Source organism: Schistocerca serialis, chromosome 4 (genome assembly GCF_023864345.2).
Source record: "Schistocerca serialis cubense isolate TAMUIC-IGC-003099 chromosome 4, iqSchSeri2.2, whole genome shotgun sequence".
Taxonomy (NCBI): domain Eukaryota; kingdom Metazoa; phylum Arthropoda; class Insecta; order Orthoptera; family Acrididae; genus Schistocerca; species Schistocerca serialis.
The window spans coordinates 306,813,905-306,835,790 of NC_064641.1; the positions used below are offsets into that span (position 1 = coordinate 306,813,905).

Consider the following 21,886-nt stretch of genomic DNA (forward strand, 5'->3'; position numbering starts at 1 on the left):
AGATAAGATACAAGAAATTAGGGCTCATATGGAGACATACAATCATTTTTCCCTCTACCCATTTGCCATTGGAACGGGAAAGGAAATTATTAATAATGGTGTGGGTACCCTCTGCCACACACACTATATACTGGCTTGCAAAGTATTTATTTAGATGTAGAATGTAGTCCAATTAAGTCAGTTGATGCTGACTGAATTAGATTACAGTGAACCCATGTCAAGCTAAGGGGCCCCCACTGAAGCAATTCAGATTTTGTTCAAATTTGGTGGGACAGTTTGCTGAACAACAAAAGGAAGATTTACAAATTTCTAGTTCCCAAATTTTAAAGCTTTGTGAGTGGGAGGGTCTTCAGTGAAGGGTGCAAAAATGTCTGACGTTTCAAAAATTTTAGCCATGTACAAAGTGCTGTAATTCAGTGGATAATTGTGCTAAAGCTGCAAAACTTGCCAAGACAGCTCAATAGTTCCCAGTGTGGACATTGTGTACAGTTTTATGTCATTTGGTTCAGTATTTTTGCTCCAACTGCAACACAAAGTTGTCGATAAATTTTGTGTGACACAATTTCTTTTTATTTAGTTGGTTTGCAAAATTTCTCCTTCTGTGATCTTATTACCTAGTAGCTTGTTTATAAAACTTTTGAATTTTATCACTTCTTTGGTTCAAAGTTTTTGAAAGAGACAGAGTTGAAGTTACCTACAAAGAAATTTGCTGCCAAAGTAAGTGACTTTTGAACATTTGTACCTCGGAATGGATATCTGATCCCTACTTGCTTTGATGATTACTTGGAGAGGATCTCTTTCTCTACAAAATATCACAGTTTTATGAATGCTTTTCCCACAACTCCAGCGTCAGCTAGGACCATATACATACGTAACCACTTTATGTACTGCTATTTCGGGTGGACTTTTTACTTGGCAAACATTGCTTGCTTTGAGAATGGGCATAGCCCCAAACTGGTCACCAACTAAATAAACATCCATTTTAGTTGCAACTCTGGCTGCCTCATTTCTCATCACAAAACTTTTTTCTTTGATGGTCTACAATTATTCAGTAAAGTTTCTCCAGAATACTGCTCAACTGTGTGGGACCTGTACCAAATAGGACTAACAGGGGATATTAAAAAGACACACAGCAAGGCAGCATGAAAGGTCACAGACCTGTTTATGGGTGACAAAGAGCTATTCTAGGTGTGGTGGGCAAAGTGTCAGGTGGAATGAACCCCATTTCATGACATTATTTTACCAAGTTATTACTTAGCACGAAAGGGCATAGGCAGAGAATGCATATCGGTGACACACAATATCTTGTTGAAGAGCATACTCTACATCAGTGGTAGTCACAACCTGGTACCTAATGCACACTAGTGGAAATTCCAGCTTTCACAGTGGGCGGTGCTTGGTACTATTTTAAAACTTTTTCGTGAAGTTTTCATAAAATTTTGACATAAAGCAGACAGTTATGACCCCTGGCCATAATTTACACGGAGCTGACAAAAGTCAAAGGATACTTCCTAATATCATGTCGGACCTTCTTTTGCCTGGCACAGAGCAGTAACTTGTCATGGCACAGCCTCCCCAGCAGAAATACTGAGCTGTGATGCCTCTACAGTTGTCCATAATTGCAGAAATGTTGTAGGTGCCAGATTTTGTGTGTGAACTGACCTCTCAATTATGCCCCAAAAATGTTCATGTCAGGCAATTTAAGTGGCCAAATCATTAGCTCAAACTGTCCAGAATGTTCTTCAAACCAATCATGAACACTAGTGATATACTGACATGGTGCACTGTCACCCAGAAAATTTCCATCGTAGTCTGGGAATATGAAGTCCATGAATGGCTGCAAATGGTCTCCAAGTAGCCAAACATAACCATTTCCAGTTAATGATAAGTTCAGATGGACCAGAGGACCCAATCCATTCCATGTAAACACAGCCCACACAATTATGGAGCCACCACAACCTTGCACAGTGCCTTGTTGACAACTTGTCCCTGGCTTTGTGAGGTCAGAGCCACACTCAAACCTTACCATCAGCTCTTTACTACTAAAATTTGGACTCATCTGACCAGATCACAGTTTTCCAGTCATCTAGCATCCAACTGATATAGCCCAGGAGAGGCTCTGCAAGTGCTGTCATACTGTTAACAACAGTAGTTGTGTCAGTCGTCCATTGCCATAGTTCATTAATTCCCAATTTTGCTGTACTGTCCTAACAGATATATTCATCATATGTCTCACATTGATGTCTCCGGTTATTTCACACAGTGCTGCTCGTCTGTTAGCAATGACAGCTCTACGCAAACACCACTGCTCTCAGTCATTAAGTGAAGGCTACTGGCCACTGTGTTATCCATGGTGAGAGGTAATGCCTGAAATCTCAGTTTTCAAATTTCATTCAGTGCAGTGCCTAACAGTCTTCTCTTGTCATCCCGTCCTATAAGTCTCCCCCAACTCAGGATTCTGGGCGATTTTTCCATAATTCTCCCTGTTTCCTTAACCTCACCAATCCTTTTCCTTCATCCCTCCTTGCCCTTCAACACATCTGCTAGAAGAAGGAACCACTGCCTCCAAAAGCTTGCATATTTCTTTAAATTTTGAAAATGATGTTCTTTTGGCTGCCAAATGTTAAAGATTTTTCTCTTGAACAAAAGGAACTATTGTTGTGTCATTTTGGTTGCAGGTTCAGTTATGAATGTAAGATTTGTCTTCCTCATACAGTGATTTTGCTGACAAAATCTGAAACTGCAAATATCGTGTTGCAATCCTTTCTCGAAGAAGAATCATCACACTTCCCTGGGGCACACCCTAAGTTACTTCTACATCTGACGATGGCACTCTATCCAAGATAACATGCTGTGTCCTCCTACTACAGTCCTAAAATCCAGTCACAAATTTCACTTGATATCCCATATGATAATAAGCTAATGTGTAGTAGTGAGTCAAATGCCTTTCAGAAATCAAGAAATACAGCATTTATCTGTTTGCTTTAATCCAAAGCTTTCAGTAGGTCATGTGAGGAAAGTGCAAGCTGGGTCTAACAGGATTGATGTTCTGTGAAAGATCACCTGACAATTTTCCACCACGGTAGTCATTGAAGGCATGACACATTGCTCTCTTGACAGCCAAATGTGTTTCATCCAGTATTTCTCTCTCTATAGCCCTTTGGTTTGTTTTACATGTATTATGCAGTGATCTCCTTTTCTTTAAAAATTTCCTTACAGCGACTGTATACCGTCATGGTTCCTTCCCATTATGAACTGTTCTACTGGGTATATATCTATCCAGTGCATTGGCAACTTTCTTTTAAACTGGAGCCAGACTTCCTCTACACACTCCTGGCCGGTGCTGAATCTCAAGCTCCTCACTGAGATGTGACACTGCTGATTTTTAATCTAGTTTACTGAACATATGAATCTTTCTGCTTGTTTTAGTTCTTTGCAATCATTGTCGTCACAACCACGTCATGATCACCGACAGCAGTTTCGATTTAGACATCCTCAAAGATCTCAGATCTATTTGTTGCCATTACATCCAATATATTTCCTTCACGAGTGGTGTTCTGGGTAGCTTTCAGGGAAAGAATTTAGTACAGTTTCACAGGATGTCTTAAAACTCCCATCACTAACAAAATTGTGATTTTTTCCCAATTAACAGTTGGTTGATAAAGTCTCCACTGATGATTACAGTGTGAATGGGGAACTTACGTACCAGCGAACTGAGGCTTTCTATACAGTTTCCAGCAGTTAGCTGCAAAAAGCAGAAGACGTACTTTGTTGGTACTGCACATTTTAGCAATTTTGACCAAGATAAACTCAGGCTGCAATGTTGTTCTTCAGCATGACAGTGTAAAGTGTGCACAGAAGTAAGTGAAAAATCCATGCAATACACACATTTATTTATATATAACACCTGACTTAGGAATTTTCCTTTTTTGTGAGGATTTAAAGTTCTAAATTCGCATATTTTACTGTTAACATCATTCTGCATGATCTTTCATTGGGTGTATCAATACCTGTTTATATTGTTATATATTGTGTAATTTCAAACAATCGCGAGTGCCGTTATAAACTCTCAGTGTTGTTGTGAACTGTGGGCTTAAACTTAATTACGCTCTTAAAATCTTCGAAAACAGTTGGACTATCCTCATTCAGAACAATCTTTCTCTAATTTCATTGCACAATTATGTGAAAAAATAGGTTATTTTGAGACTTTTCGGATGCTCACAAAACTAGATTACCAATACATTTTTGTTTAGGATAAATAATTTATTTCTTAGGAAATCAACACTTGTGGTTCACAGTTCTGCCAAAGAATACGTCATAGTTGAACTTCATTCTGTATCAACTCAAATAACCATATTATTATTATTTTTTTTTGAGAATTTTTGGAAACAACCATTGTTCTCTGCAAAATCCATGAGCAATCTGTAGCAAATTGGCATTTGTGATTTAGTTATTGTAGCAGATTTTCTCACTACCATATTTTGTTACACCTAGTTTTCCCTTACAAAGGAGTAGCCAAATATACTAACTGCATTTATCATAAATTAACTCTGTTTCTGAATTTGCTAACAACTATAATTAACATCAAAATGTTTTAGGAAACCAGTAGTCTTTACCAGTGGTTTTTGTGCTGCCTTAGTAGAAATTTCGTTTTGCATATTTGTTCCAATTCTTACAGGGAATTAGCGACTTTTTAACTCAACAAATTAAAAGATAATTAGTTGGCATAATTAACAGTTATTTGATAACCACCTTGTAATACACTGCAACAGCCAAAATGCAGCCCCACTGTGAATGCTGTTCTTGAACTTGACATTCATAAGCAGCTGGAAACCATCCTGACTGTCAAATGATTGGCAGCTGCTGCGAATTGGTGTGTTGGAAGAGCTCTGGAGAGTTGTGTACCTGTGATATTTGTACCAGAAGTACCTCAGATACCATCTTCTCCCGTGGATCCTATCTCCTCTGCAGAAAGCACAGGATCTGTCATTACTTGTTCACTTGATTGTGAGTGACGTGTCAATGGTAGATCTAGGTGTCCTGTACAGGGTGGATGGAGACCACTGAAGACTCAGGGTGTTGTATCGGTCCCCCTAACCAACAAGTTTGAGATGCTGTCTTTCACTGAAACTGAGACAGTGACACTCATCTCACACATTTTGGAGAAACCTGTTTTGTTCAGTGTCAGGAGGAAGCAAACTCAAAAGGGTAGGCATCTATTAATCATCTGCAGTTCAAATGTACAGCAGATGATAGTAACCCTTCGGGAAATGGTAGCAAGGGACAGGAAAGGACACCAGGTGCCCTTAGTGTGTATGCCTGAGGGCCTCATTCAACATGTCGAAGAGGCTACTCCAGCAGCCACTGAGGGAACAGGGGGCAAACAATTGTAGACTGTGGTGCACGGTGGAGCAAATGATGCTCTGAGGTCACTCTTAGGTCATTCCAGTGAAAGGCAGAGAAGGTTGAGAAGACTAGCCCTACATATGAAGTTTCAATTAAGCTCACAATTTACAGCATTGTCCCCCACAACTGAACATGGCTCTTTGATTCTGAGTCAAATGAAAGGACTGAACCAGACACTTTGAAGGTTCTGTGACAAGCCAGGCTGCGACTTCCTGGACTTGCGCCATAGGGATGAGAACTGTGGGGTCTCTCTAAATGGGTCAGGTGGGCACTACACATCAGAGAATGCTACTCAGGTAACTGACTGTGTGTGGGGGGGGGGGGGGGGGGGGTGGGGGGGGGCACACAAGATAACAATAGCTGTAGGAAACCCAAAAGTATCCGTGTAAGATCAAAAGAAGTACCTCCTAAAGCCTAGTTTACACGACGACGTCGGGTTGCGCCACTCGTTGTGTGGAATGAGTTGCACGCCACCAGTATAAACTTCAGTTTTGTCGTTTTGAGGGTCCCTGAGCCGTATCTGAAACGAAAGTTTTGGCAGCTGTACATTGCACAAGTTGTGATGGAGTTAAATGCAAAACTTCCTGGCAGATTAAAACTGTGTGCCAGACTGAGACTCGAACTCGGGACCTTTGCCTTTCGCGGGCAAGTGCTCTACCAACTGAGCTACCCAAGCACGACACACCCCATCCTCACAGCTTTACTTCTGCCAGTACCTCGTCTCCTACCTTCCAAACTTTACAGAAGCTCTCCTGTGAACCTTGCAGAACAGCACTCCCGAAAGAAAGGATATTGCGGAGACATGGCTTAGCCACAGCCTGGAGGATGTTGCCAGAATGAGATTTTTCACTCCGCAGCGGGATATGCGCTGTAAAGTTTGCAAGGTAGGAGACGAGGTACCGGCAGAAGTAAAGCTGTGAGGACGGGGCGTGAGTCGTGCTTGGGTACCTCAGTTGGTGGAGCACTTGCCCGCAAAAGGCAAAGGTCCCAAGCTTGAGTTTCAGTCCGGCACACAGTTTTAATCTGCCAGGAAGTTTCATATCAGTGCACACTCCGCTGCAGAGTGAAAAATCTCAGTCTGGAGTTAAATGTAGTTGCGTGTAATTGCTGCATAAGAAAAAAATAAGAAACGTGTTTCGATTCATGACTGGATGAAGAACAGACGTTGTTCAGCATCCTTGCTGAAATAATTTATAAAGGAAGACACAAGAAGTTCTTTCAGTTATCTTAGAATGTCGCCAGAACTGTTCACATTTCTTCTAAGTAGAGCTAATTATGTGATAAGGAGTAAAGAAACTATAATGCATGAAGCACTGTTGCCAGAACTGAAATTATGTATCATATTGCGTGCATTACAATCAAGAACACTCAGCATGTTATAAGATGCAGTTTTAGTTGGTGATAACTGCTTTTTCATTAACACCAATAATTATTAAAATTAACATCAATAATTATTAACATTAACATCAATAATTATTAACATTAACATAAATAATTATTAACATTAACATAATTATTAACATTAACAGCAATAATTATTCGAAGCAGGCCACATTAAGAACAGAATGGTTTGCAAACTACTCTCTTGAAGACAGATCTATACAGTGGCAATATTTCAAAATTCTAACATATGTGAATGGGGATCACTGCTGCAACGTTTTAAATAGATGACTATTGAATAAAGAATACAGCTTCTTGATTTGTGTAACCTTCCCTCTTGTCAACAATATTCCTTAAAGAGTCTACCAACTCGAAGGATGGGATTTTAGTCTTTTAGACGAGATCATTGCCACATCTAGAATTACTTGCTTGTATTTTCCTTAATTCAGTTGTCATGTGCTCCTAACCCAATAAATTTTGCACTGCAGCTCAGATACTGTCAAACCATCTACACTCGTACTCATAAATTAAGGATAATTGCAGAACGTGGTGCCACACAACGTGGCACTACACAAAACTGGCGCTAATAGCATATGCACATAGGGAACACACACGACACAGATCTAAGTCCTCGGTATTGGTGATAAGTTGAGAAAACCATCCCAAAACACATGTGCTACAAAACACCACTGTTTCCTGCTCATGTAACATGGGATATGATGACCATGCACACGTACACAGGCCGCACAACGGGTTGGCATACTCTGGATCAAGTGGTCGAGCAGCTGCTGGGGTATAGTCTTCCATTCTTGCACTAGTGGCTATCCAAGCTCCTGAAGTGTCGCAGGGGTTTGAAGACATGCAGCAATACGTCAACCGAGAGCATCCCAGACATGCTCAATGGAGTTTAGGTCTGGAGAACAGGCAGGCCACTCCATTCGCCTGATATCTTCTGTTTCAAGGTACTCCTAAACGATTGCAGCTCGGTGGGTGCGTGTGTTATCATCCATCAGGAGGAAGGTGGGACCCACTGCACCCCTGAAAAGGCGGACATACTGGTGCAAAATGACGTCCCAATACACCTGACCTTTTACAGTTCCTCTGCAAAAACATGCAGGGGTGTATGTGCACCAATCATAATCCCACCCCACACCATCAAACCCACCCCACACCATCAAACCATGACCTCCATACAGGTCCCTTTCAAGGACATTAAGGGGTTGGTATCTGGTTCCTGGTTCACACCAGATGAAAACCCAGTGAGAATCGCTGTTCAGACTATACCTGGACTCGTCCATGAACATAACCTGGGATCACAGTTCCAATGACCATGTACTGTGTTCTTGACACCAGGCTTTACGAGCTCTCCTGTGACCAGAGGTCAGTGGAATGCACCTTCCAGGTCTCTGGGCGAATAAATCATGTCTGTTCAGTCCTCTGTAGACTGTGTGTCTGGAGACAACTGTTCCAGTGGCTGCAGTAAGGTCCCAAGCAAGGCTACCTGCAGTACTCCTGACCGTCTGCGGATACTGATGGTGAAATATTGGTCTTCTTGTGGTGTTGAAGACTGTGGACGTTCCGTATTGAAGCGCCTGGACACATTTCCTGTCTGCTGGGATCATTGGCATAATCTTGAGATCACACTTTGTGGCATACGCAGGGCCCGTGCTACAACCTGCTGTGTTTGACCAGCCTCCAGTCGCCCTAGTATTCTACCCCTCATAATGTCATCAATGTGTGTTCGTTGAGCCATTTTTAGCACACAGTCACCACTAGCACATCTGAAAACGTCTGCACACTTACTCGCTGCACCGTACTCTGACATGAACCAACACACCTCTGCATATGTGGCCTCCTGCCAGCACCAGTCTTTTCATCTCGGAGAAGCACTGCAACGAGCGAAGACCGCAGGTCAAATGCATTGCATGGTCATAGCCCGAGGTGATTTAAACCTGCAGACCACCCACCAGAGCATTTTTTCCACCACGTATCAGGATTATCCTTAATTTATGAACATGAGTGTATGTTCCAATCACACATGATGGTCTCAGGAGCAGCAATATGTTGCTTATGTTTGTAATCAGCATCACTGAAATCCCACAAACACCTATGCAAAGCAAAGAGATCCATAAAGTGAACATTGTTCTCCATTCCCTACTTCATATTTCAGATTGTCTACACCCTACGAACATACATAGCCTCAAAACTCATGCAACTAGTGTCACCAAAGTTGTAAATGTTTAGTTTCACCAACCAATTGCGCAGCGCGCATGCGCAGTGGCCGGTAGCATAGTTGCCTGCAACCTAGTGTCGTCATGTAAACTAGGCTTAATGGTAAACTGCCAAAGCATTTGCAACAAAGTGCCACAGTTTGAAGCGCTCACAAAAACTAGTGAAGCTCACATAATATTAGGTACAGAAAGCTGGTTGAAACCTGAAACTGCTAGCAGTGAGATTTTTGGGGAAATTGCATATCAAAAAGATAGGCAAGTGGGAATTGGGGGGTGGTGTATTTGTTGCAGTACACAAGAAACTCAAATTTGGTAGGGTAGATGTGGCGACTAAGGCAGTCGCGCAGCTCGCAGCTGCGATCAGCTGACAGAACGCAAGTATCAACAAGGTTTGCGTGCTGGCCACGAGGAGCGCTGACATGTAATTACTCCTTGCCACAGCGTGCGAGCATTCCACGACTTTTAAACTATGTGCCATGTTACAATTGTTCCGTTGTTGATTTCATAGAACGTTTCTGGGGAGTTCTACCCAAGTTTTCTATAACATTCCATTGGTCACTACTGTGTAATCACTGCCTATGTTGTGTGTTCTTTCCCGAGTGATCTTCAATAAAAACATGATAACCATAGAAGACATAATTCTTCCACAATAAGAACGCGATAGTCGCAAGCCTAACGCACAGTGGGAATGCGACAGTAGAAATTGAAGCTGCATATGAGATTGTTTGGGCAACACTCAGTATCAGGTGTGAGCATAAAATGAAGCTGGATCCTTCTGTTGTCCATCAGACTCATCTCCTGCTGTAACCAAAAACTTTAGAGAAAATGAGCAAATAGAAAGCTTAAAGTTTTGTGTTATTTATCTAAGATGTGATACAGTTGCAGTTCATGTCTTTTTGATAAAGCTTGTGAGTGCAGTGAAACAAAAAGTGACAAATTTGGAGAAAATCACGTACATCAGCTATGGGTCTGCAAACCAGCACAAATATTTCATCATCTATGGTACCACATCAAAGATTTTTGAATGAATGCTGACTGGAACTCTTTTGCACCCAGTCGTGGAAAACCAGAATGTGAAGGAATTGGAGAAATTGGGAAAAAATTGGCTGCTTGGGCTAGCCTACAGTGCCCAAAGGAAAACCAAATCCTCATATCTTTGATTTACACAAATTCTGTGCACAAAGCTTGAATAAACTAAATTTTGTTGAGAGGGCTAAATTGAATCAACAAGAGCTTCTCAGGAAGAAAGGTTTTTCTTTGGCTTTGGAGTTGCCGGAACAAGAGACTAATCAGTTTAATACAAATGATTTGAAAATAATTCCCGTGGAAAGTTTGTCAGCGGATTTCTTTTCATTTGTTGCCAAAATATCAGAACAAACTGATGATGCTTCAGAATTTATGGTTTCAACAATGCAACTGGGACAGTATATTACATATCTTTATGTACATATGTATGCATGTCTGATGGGTTGGCAAAGTTTGTGAAATTTCATTTGAGGAGAATGATGCACTTATAAATTTCATGCAATCTTGTGGCCCGTCAAGATCGTTTCACTGCTCAATTCGAAAAAATACATGAGGGATCCCCAATCAACATATTATCACAAATCTACCAGCAACATCTACAACAGTGGGTCAGCAACATAGTTTTCCCGAATGAGTCATTACTAAAGTTAATGAAAAATTTAAATTACTGCAGAATTAATGCTGTGGTTTTTTTTTAGTACTGTCAGTATTCTGGCTTGCAAACTATACTGATATCCAAACAAAAGACATGGGTAACTGCTAAATCCCCAAAGGCTTCAGAATCCGTTTTAGAAACACACACAAGACTCGGGAGCCTTTACTATGTAACACACTATAAACTAGCAAGCTTGGTAACCCGGAAAAAGTCCCTCCGCCTATGGTCATCAGATGTGATGAAGATGCCGGGTTTTTACTAACAGGTAATGCACCAGTGCATGCATTTGATTATACTGCAGCTGATAGCTACTTTTTTTTTAAAACAAAAAACTTATGTTTCTGATACTCCAAATAGTTAAGCTCCCCTTAAAAACTGGTTGCAGCAACAGACTGATCTGTAATGTAGTCCGAGGTCTGGGTTACCATAAAAGGCAATAATTTGGTTGAAACTGCAAGATGCAGTCACAAAACCTATAATAGATAGTGAACAGGTAATGAAGCACTCATATCAATTTGTTCACTGCGGAGAAAATAATGTTCTTTCAAACAGTCACCCCCGGCTGTCACTAAAGCTATGAACCCAATAGTAATAAAACTTATTGGTTTTATAAGAATAAAATGTCAGAAAAGGAGAAGTTTGTAAGCCAACTAGATAACGAGACTTTTGTCACTGACAATCTTGAGTGGCACTTGGAGCAAAAATAGTGAACCGAATTTCATAAAACTTACACAATGTGCATGTTGCAAACTGTTCAACTACCTTGCCGAGTTTTGCAGCTTTAGCCCAAATACAAACTTAATTACAACACTTCAAGTACGGCTAAATTGTCTGATATGTTGCGACATTTGTGCGCACTTTACTCAAGATGACCCAAATGACAAAATATTAAAATATGGGAGCTATAAATTTGTAAATCCTCCTTTGGTCATATAACAAACCATTAAACCAAACCTAGACAAAATCAGAGTTGGTCAAGTGGGAACCATCTCTAACGTGTAACACTGAATCACCCATTAGGGAATGAGGCACAAGGAATAATAGAAGTTTTTTTGCTATTTGGACAGCACAATAACTGATGATGGCCAAAGCAAAATGGATATAAAATGCTGACTTGCTACAGCATAAAAATCATTTCTGAAAAAGTCATACTTTATTGACATCTAATAAGAATGTACGTGTCAGGAAGCCTTTTCTGAAGGTATTTGTCTGGCGTGCATGAATTTCCAGAAATGATTTGTGGATGATGAGCTTTCCATCGCTGTTACAGAAGAATTCGGTAGATTAGATGGGTAGATTGAGTGTTTAATGAGGAGCAACTGAGTCTAATTGAGGAAGAAAGAGATTTATGGCACAACTTGACTAAAATAGGGATCAGTTTATAGGACACATCCTGCACAGTCTTACTTAAACCAATCCAATTTTGTATGTGTGTCATGTGATCAAAAGTGTCCGGACACCCCCAAAAATGTTTGTTTTTCATATTAGGTGCATTGTGCTGCCACCTACTGCCAGGTACTCCATATCAGCGATCTCAGTTGTCATTAGACATCGTGAGAGAGGAGAATGGGGTGCTCCACGGAACTCACATACTTCGAACATGGTCAGGTGATTGGGTGTCGCTTAGGTCATACGTGTGTACGCAAGATTTCCACATTTCTAAACATCCCTATGTCCACTGTTTCCGATGCGACAGTGAAGTGGAAACATGAAGGGACACATAAAGCACAAAAGCATGCAGGCCGACCTCGTCTATTGACTGACAGACCGCCGACAGTTGAAGATGGTTGTAATGTGTAATAGGCAGACATCTATTCAGACCTCCAGACCATCACTCATGATCCACTGCAAATGCTATGACAGTTAGGCAGGAAGTGAGAAAACTTCGATTTCATGGTCGAGCGGCTGCTCATAAGCCACACATCACGCCGGTAAATGCCAAACGACACCACGTTTGGTGTAAGGAGCATAAACATTGGATGATTGAACAGCGGAAAAACATTGTGTGGGGTGACAAATCACTGTACACAATGTGGCAATCCAATGGCAGGGTGTGGGTATGGTGAATGCCCGGTGAACGTCATCTGCCAGTGTGTGTAATGTCAACATTAAAATTTGGAGGGGCTTGCACCCTTTGTTGTTTAGCATGGCACTATCACAGCACAGGCCTACATTGATGTTTTACATACCTTCTTGCTTCCCACTGTTGAAGAGCAATTCGGGGATGGCGATTGCATCTTTCAACACGATCGAGCACCTGTTCATAAGGCACGGCCTGTGGCAGAGTGGTTACACAACAGTAACATCCCTGTAATGGACTGGCCTGCACAGAGACCTGACCTGAATCCTATACAACACCTTTGGAATGTTTTGGTATGCCAACTTCGTGCCAGGCCACACCGACCAACATTGATACCTCTCCTCAGTGCAGCACTCTGTGAAGAATGGGCTGCCATTCCCCAAGAAACCTTCCAGCACCTGATTGAACATATGCCTGTGAGAGTGGAAGCTGTCATCAATGCTAAGGGTGGGCCAACACCATACTGAATTCCAGCATTACCGATGGAAGACGCCACGAACTTTTAAGTTCGTTTCATCTAGGTGCCCAGACACTTTTGACCACAATAGCGTACATATATATTAAATCTTTAATGTTATGAAAAACATAGATTGCTATCACCACATAGAGGAGTTGTTAAGTTGCAGACGAGCACAATGAAAAGACTACTTAACATTTAAGTTTTGGTCAAAAGGTGATCTTTGGAAATAGAAAGCAAACACACATACACACAAGTACAACTCGCACACACATGGCCACTGTCTCCTGCTGTTGTGGTCTGATTGTGTGTACTTTCTATTTGTGAAGAAGGACTTTTGGCCAAAATCTTAAATTTTAAGTAGTTTTTTCATTGTTTCTGTATGTGACTCAACATCTGCTCTATTCGTATTCATAATATTATTATTAGCCCATCCTGGTTTTCCAGTGTTTGATTATGTTTTTAATGTGTCTGTTATGTCCTATTCTGTTGTGCTGAATGGGGACAAATAAACAAAGAAAGAAATAAAAATAAATCAAGATCTGTAAATTTTACAAGTTAGCAACAACTTCTGCAGACAACAAAAATCATGTCAAAGGTCTTGCACACACATTCGGAAATAAAACATGAATGAAGAAATTATTTAATCATTTGAATTATGAGAGATAATTTGAGAACTGCTGTGTTGAGTTAAAGGAGCTAAACATCATAGGAGTTTCCATTTACAGGCTACCAGAAAAAGCTAGGCCTACAATTAAAATTCCTGCTAGAAAATCTCAATGAACTCCTAAGAATGTAATAGCCACTGCCTCCAATGTTATAAAAAAAAATCACTGACATAATAAAAAACTTTGGTTTCCAAACAAAAGTTTTTTAAAGTCACTGGAGTAAATGTTGGTCAGTGACCTGTACTGATAATATTTTAACAAATTGTGTGTCTGAAAATATTTATAAATTTTCTTTAGGTTTTAGAATCCCTGACCAGTCCGTATTATGCAGTGAACTACCAAAAATTAAGCTTTGCATTAGTCCCTGAGATACAGTGCCAAAAATTATGATAAATTTTATCAAACAGAAGTTATTTGGAAAGTACTTCCAATGAAAAAATTCAGATCTCTTCAGTAATAAGTTAAGATGTTGAATGGCTTTTTGACAGCTGTATTTCAAGTTGCAGTAAATTTGTAATTGTTTCAAACACGTCTCATGGATTGTTTAATGAAACTTTTACACACAAATGGCAAACAATACGATCTTTCTACAAGTACAAAAGCTGCGTGGTTCGTTTTCAATTACAATTAGGCTTTTTAGTTAGCAGACACGAAATATCTAGGATTAAAGTAGATGATAACCTTACTGTAAACCCAGTGACAGTGCACTTTCGTGTCGGCAACTTCTGCGATGCGTGCTCACGCAGCGGTAGAGCAACCGATATCGTAGGTACACTTTAACAGGGTAACTTCAGCTTTCACAGTACATGCTCGAAATTTTGAATTAGTCTTAGTACAAAATAAAGTTATCAAACTACGCAATGGAGTGTTTTACAAGCTTTTTGGGGCTGCATTCCATGACTGCTTACGACGGCTCATACAAAATAATCTCATAAAAAGTTAGTCTCGTACATCAGCATATAATAAAAGACGTTCTTCATGGTCTAATTGTTTATAAGCACCTACTACTTCTAACGTACTTACTATCTCACTACAATGCTCCTTAAAGCATTCCCGAACGTGTGGCCCTCATCAGCAAACACAAACGTCCTGTTTCTCTCTTCCGTATCATCATCTCCTGCAAGCTACATGAGTTTAACGTTACTTGCGAACGCAAGACAAAAATAATCATACCCAATATAACATACAATACCTCTGCGATTCTATCCATAGCATTTGTTCATTACAATACCACTCGGTGTTTCCGTCTTTTCGAAATCCGAACAGACGAACACCGATATGTCGAGTCTCACCCGCTTTAAAAACATATGAATATCGGCTTGTACCTCGTTTCGTACCACGCTTACTAAAATGAAAATATATAAATATTGTTAGTATTTTCCGTCACAGCTGAATAGTATCACCATTACACGTTCCTTCAGAATTAAAAAGAAAGTAAAGAAGTAGAAAAACTAATTTTCTGGAAATATTTTATATTAGACGAATCTTTGGCGTGCGCATAAAGTCGGTGACTAAATAATATGTGTGACAGTGGTGGTAAAGTTACGACAGCTGTTCAGTGTGTGATTTGGCTTGTTATTATGTGCAGTCAGTGTATCGTCATTACGTCAGGTAATATTTGCATTTGAATTCAGAGGTAGCTTATAATAATAATAACTTACTGTGATAGTTGGATGTTTGAAATTATTTGAAGGTATTTATGGATCTTTTCCTTTTTCTTGACAGCTGTAGCGTTGTGGACGAAATGAGCTACACAGAGAAACACGAAAACATTTCGAAGGACGACTGGATGGAGCATCTCGAAGGTGTTCATGTACAGCGTTCAGATATGAATAAGCTTATTATGAATTATTTGGTGACAGAAGGATTTAAGGAAGCAACTGAAAAATTCCAGCAGGAATCAGGCGTGAGCCCGTGTATGGATCTGGATTCTCTCGATGACAGAATACGAATACGTGATGCTATTCAGAGTGGCAGGATTCAGGAAGCTACGGCAATAGTGAACCAGCTGCATCCTGAGTTATTAGATAACGATAGGTATTTATATTTTCATCTTCAGCAGCTACATTTGACAGAACTGATTCGAAACGGAAAAGTTGAAGAAGCGCTCCATTTTGCTCAAGAACAGTTATCAGAAGCTGCAGAATCTGATCCTACCGTTTTAAATGAATTGGAAAGAACATTAGCCCTTTTGGCGTTTGAAGACCCCCACCAGTCACCATTTAGTGATTTGTTGCACCCTACACATAGACAAAAAGTCGCAAGTGAACTAAATGCCGCAATACTAAAAATGGAAAACAGAGAATCTACAACTCCAAAGTTGTCAAATTTGTTAAAATTAATATTATGGGCACAAGATGAATTGGATAAGAAAAAGATTAAGTATCCGAAGATGACTTGCCTTGCCAATGCTGTAATTGAAGCACCAAAATGACAACAAATATCTCCCCCTCAAGAATCTATTGAAACTTCCAGTTTTTATCAAGGACAGTGAAACGTTCTTGAGGGATGTCAGTTTGCTAATAAACTGTAACGCCAGTTTCGACTTTCATTGTGGAGACATTTGTCCCACTGAGAAAATTTTGTAGAATCAGGTTGTGTATGTTATTTCTTGTTTTAGTGATGCATTAACGATTTACAGAAAAATGTACTAACTGTTTAAGCTGTGTTGAAAATGTGCGCATGCATTTGTGTTTTTTAGGCAGACAGTAAGTACTGAAACTTTTATTCAATTACAGGCATGTGGAAAGTAGTACTGTGCGTGCATATTTAAACTCTTAAAACCCTTATTGACATGTAACCATTTAAGGTGTTATATTTAAGGGCTTTTTCATTTATCATATAAATTTTTTCCATATAAACAAGAACAAAAGATTTTCTGTATTTTTACAACTGTAATAAAATTTTATGCACTTTTCTCACACTTTGTTTCACTAAGCATTGTACTTGGAATTCCTTTTCTTGGATGTATAATGAGATTTTCAACTTAACACTATTATTTTTTATTGACTCCAGGCATGATAGCACAACAAATAAAAAGCATGTAGCTGTTGGTCAGTGAACAGGCTGTGATTTGTGACCGAGAAAACAAAAGAATTGGTACTGTAGACAGAAAATGAACCCACTAATTGATAAGAAAGTTTACAGAAAAGCCAGTGTGGCTTGATTATTAGTACTGCCTGTATAAATGAGTGTACTTCATAGTGTCATGCTTTGACACCTGAAGACTGAAAGTAGGTCCTGCCCTGCAAAAAACAGTGTGAAGTTTAAATCAATTAGTGGCCTCCCCAGGTTACTATGGCAAGTCACTATTCCTTCATCAGAAATGGACAAGTGAGTGATTGTTACACAAACTGTTGCCTGTCAGAAAGACATGTTTATTAATTTGTTTAATTCAGATGGTAAGTTTTTTATTTTTTTTAAGGAACTGTCAGACAAAAGGATCTCAAGATGCTCCTTGCTTACTAGCTCAGGATAGCAGAAATGTGACACACAATATGTATATACAATACGGGTAAATCTGAGTTCTGGTATCGTAATATACTTTTATAGCACTATTGCACCAGGATTAATACTTGCAATATGCAACCTAGCTCAGAAACACTTGAAGAAACAAGTGATGCTCATAAATGAGAAAATAGCATAACACTAGAGAAAGCTGAAGAAATTTATTGGTCTCCAGTAAATTCAGTTTAAATTTGCCACTTTTCTTTATAAGTTTGTAAATATTGTTTACCAAAAATTTAATTGAATGCATTATTATTATGTCATTGAAGCAACCTTATATCATGACTGGTTTTATGGGGTTCTGTAAGTACGTCTGCAAAATACCCAGAGTAAGCAATTAACTTTTACATTATACTAGTTGTATTTCAAGGATCCCATGCAGGAGATTCTCTGGGACATGGCAAGAAGTGAAAGATATTCACTATTAGGCTACTTCTCTGATTGCTAAGCCCTTGAAGTCTTTGTAGAGGTTAGTTCTGAGCCTATTATTATTATTACTTTTTTGAAGAGAAGTGTTGGTAACAACAAAGGACTTTAATGAACACAAGTTGTGAAACAGTTGTCAAAATAACAAAGCTACTGACACTGAAGATATAGAACAGAAAGGTAAACTATGGAAAAATGTAAATAATTTATGAGTTAAGCAGACAGACCCACCAAATAGCAGCAGCATGGAGCACACCCATCAGATAGAATTCTTATAACACTTTTTTATATTCTGAAAATAATACATTTGGAGTGAAAAAATGCCAAATAAACTAGCTTCTTTATTTTTAAATTGCCTACATTATAACTATATTCATGTGTACTGCAAATTTAGCTAAACTAAAGCATGCCATTAATTCTAGGGTGTGGATTTTTTTCATAAGTTGTGGAATTATATGAAAATACTTTCCCGGGTTGGAGTTCTGGTCTGGCACACAGTTTTAATCTGCCAGGAAGTTTCATATCAGTACACACTCCACTGCAGAGTGAAAAATTCATTCTGGAAACGATCCCCCAGGCTGTTTCTAAGTCAAGGCTTGCAAGCAACACATGAGAACTTCCACGAAGTTTGGAAGGTAGGCATTGAACTACTGGTGGAAGGATAACTGTGAGGAGGGTTGTAAGTTGTGCTTGGGTAGCTCAGTTGGCAGAGCACATGCCAGAAAGAAGCAAAGGTCCTATGTTAAGAGTCTCAGGCCAGCACATCTCACATTTAGCAAAACTTTTTCATGGAACATTGCCCTATAAAAGACAACCAGTGCTTCAGAGGAGCTGAGGACTATGCCAGTGTTAGCGTAGTTACCAGCAGGGTCACCGAAGTCAGGCAGGGCTCAGCAGTAGGGCCAGGAAAAATGTGTCCCTCATCATAGGGCAGGGAGGGCTCAAAAGGTGGTGTAAAGCCAACCTTCCTAGGTAGTAAACCCCCAAAAAAATACAAGTCCTCCAGGATGGATGTGGGGTCTGGGGTCAATAACCCAATACTGTAAAAACATCTTATTATGGAACCACTACAAGAGCCTCTGACAGTGAGTGGGATATACTGAACACAACTTCAGCAATAATGAAAGCAATAGTTGAAGAGGTCATGAAGTTTAAATACAATATTGTGGCACTACCAGAGGTGAGGCTACAAGCACAAAGACAGACAGACATGTCTCTGTATTTTTCTGCTGTACAATAAAGCAGAAAGAAGAACAGATTAATCTGGAACAGGATTTATAATAACAAAAGAGGTTTAGAGAAGCCTTTGGATTTTGAACCTATTAACGAAAGACTCAGCAGACTAAGAATAAAGAGAAGGAATAAAGAACAGTTTTATAAAGACCTTGGAAGTACATGTAGCACAGAACTACAACAAATTATTGGTTTTGGGAGAGTTTAACACAAAGGTTGGATGAAATGAATATGGAAGAGTATCACGGAGATACATTTTACATGAATAAAGTAACAAGACTGGAGCTATTCTATGTTACTTCGCTGTTTTCCACACAAAAGAATATGCCTTGGAACATGGAAATTGAGTGTAAGTATAGGCCATGTATTAGTAAAAACATGACATACCTTGTCAGTCATAGATGTATGGAGCTGCAGGGACCCAAACTATGATTCAGACAGTGTGTTGTCAAGTAAGAGAAAAGTTAGCTGAAATACATAAAACTGGAATTGAAAAAATAGCATACTGGAATACAGAGTAATGGAATGATCCCAAAACTGTAGAAATATATCAAATAAAAGTTAAGATGTTCTGACAGCAGGTGAGGAAACAATAGGAAACCAAGATAGGTGAAACAGAATCCAGAAAACTGCAAAAGACACACAGAAGAAACAGTTGTGGTAAGAAGAAAGGAAAGACACAAATAGTTTGACGGCAAATGGAGACTTGCGACAGGATATAAAAATGTAGCTAGATTGAGAATGCTACAGAGTCAGACAAGAAGAAATGTGAGATATATGAAGAATTAAGGTTTAGTGCTCATAAGGCATGAAAAAAATAATACATAAAATAAAAAGGAATAGCAGAAAGCATAATTTCAAAAGACAGAACATCTAAAGAAATGCAGTGAAACAAAAAATGGTGAGATAATCAGAGATGATTAAAAAATATTGCAGAGATAGCGATCATATTTTAAAGATCTGGTCAATGCTAGGTATCAAGAGATTCACAAGAACAGGAGGAGAATAGAGAAGACAGGAAAGAGAAATAACTGTGCACCTGGTGAGGGTGGGTTGCTGCCAGAACTTATAAAATAAATGGCGATCAACGTCTAACAAAGGAAATACACGTCATATGCCCTACGTATAAGAAAAAAGAAAAGATAGCCTATAAAACCTACAGAGCCATAACTGTATTGAGTACAGCCTACAGGGTATTTTCTGGGGTGCTGAACAAAAGGATAAAAGAAGTACATTGAAAATATCCTCGAAAATTATGAATGTGGTTTCTGGCCAAATAGAGGCACTTCCAACCACTTATTTGTTATTAAACAAATAATTGTAACGTTTGCGAAGATGACATAGATCTTCAGTTCCTATTGTTGATGATATACAAGGTTTTGAGTATCAAAAAGTGATCATTGTAGAAAGCACACAAAAAAGAAATTGGACATGTGTGACAAGCTACGAAGGTTAGTTGCATTAACAATGAAGGACACAAAGCCAAAGGTAAAGATGAACAATAAAATTACCAGGAGCATAAACTTTACAGATCAAGTGAAGGGTAATGCTATCCGCTGTCCTGTTAAACTTAACATTACGTAGTCTGACATAAAAAACACACAAGAGAGGATTGATATCAAAGAAATCTAGTCAGATATGGGAGGTGCAGGTGAGACTGCAATTGTGACAAGAGATGTAAATATCCTTAAAGAATTATACAAAATAAAGGAAGCAGAAAGAGCAAAAATAGGATTTACTGACACAAGACAAAATACATGTTAAAATCCAATTCTATGGCAGAACATTACATGACCTGAAGACCTCTAGTAAATGTTAAGCTGTCAACTGCTTCCATTATCGGGTGACCTCTCAACTGGCAATAACAACATGACACAATGTATTAGAGAAAGAAAACAAGCAGGAACTAGAGCTGTTATGCAAACTTATGGGTATTTATGAATTCTTAAGAGTCTACTATCCCCTGGTACAACCAGTTGTCACATATGGGTCAGAAATGTGGACAACGACAGAAGCAGATATGAACAATCTAAGAACACTTTGAAAGAAAGATCCTGATAAGAATTTATAAGCTTGTGAGAGAGGCACTGTGTTGGAGAGTTATGTACAATCACAAAATACAGCATATTGCAGAACGAAAATATAAAGTAAAATTTATTACATCTCTAAGAAATTTCTGATTAGGACATACAGAGAGAATGGCAGATGATAAGGCACTCAAATTAATAATGAAAGACAGATTGTATTCCACGAGGAGAAAGGGCTGAGCAAGAACTATAGGGCTGGACAATGCATTGGCTGGCCTTACCAAGATGGAGATCTGAGGATGGAAGAGAGGAGCAGAAAACAGAGATGTATGGAGGCATACTGTTGAGGAGGCCAAGACTCATCACGGGCTGAAGTGCTGAGGAAGAAGAAGAAGATTTGGCTGAAAATGTAGTTCATGCACAACAGCACTATAATTTAACAATACTACGACAACAGGACAAGACTTTCTGTTGTTAGATGTGTTGCAGTAGTTGCACAAAATGAGAATCTTGTTCTTTCTCCTGCTAGCTGTGAGGTTGAGTCTGTTATAAAGTTTCTTAACACACAAAGATCAAAATTAATCATGAGCTGTATCAGGTGTATTGGCAAACACACGTTGCATTGCTTGTTTAGGCAATTATCCAAAGTCTCCGTATTGAAGAGGGTCATAGGCGACAGTCCCTCATCAATGACAACATCGTGGAGCTGGTGCAGCAGCACATTATGGGGAACTGTCCCTCTCCGATTATGGATCTCATCATTCATTTTCCGCAGATATCAAAATCCTCC

At 39.4% G+C, this 21,886-nt stretch overlaps 2 protein-coding genes across 2 annotated transcripts in view; one reads left to right on the top strand and one right to left on the bottom strand.

Annotated features, from left to right (window-relative positions):
* The window catches only part of LOC126474408 (uncharacterized), a 55,609-nt gene extending 40,496 nt beyond the window's left edge, over window positions 1-15,113 (bottom strand). The window contains exons 1-3 of the mRNA XM_050101877.1: window positions 15,077-15,113; window positions 14,927-14,970; window positions 5,811-5,926 (exon numbers count right to left, since the gene is read on the bottom strand). Of these exons, the coding sequence (XP_049957834.1) occupies window positions 5,811-5,926; window positions 14,927-14,970; window positions 15,077-15,113 (197 nt within the window). The remainder of the gene's footprint in view (window positions 1-5,810; window positions 5,927-14,926; window positions 14,971-15,076) is intronic.
* A 246-nt stretch (window positions 15,114-15,359) lies between these two features.
* On the top strand, window positions 15,360-16,824 carry LOC126473982 (glucose-induced degradation protein 8 homolog). The gene is made up of 2 exons (XM_050101370.1): window positions 15,360-15,514; window positions 15,629-16,824. The coding sequence occupies exon 2, from the start codon at window positions 15,648-15,650 to the stop codon at window positions 16,335-16,337; it is 690 nt and encodes a 229-aa protein (XP_049957327.1). The 5' UTR covers window positions 15,360-15,514; window positions 15,629-15,647; the 3' UTR covers window positions 16,338-16,824.
* Window positions 16,825-21,886: the final 5,062 nt, after the last annotated feature.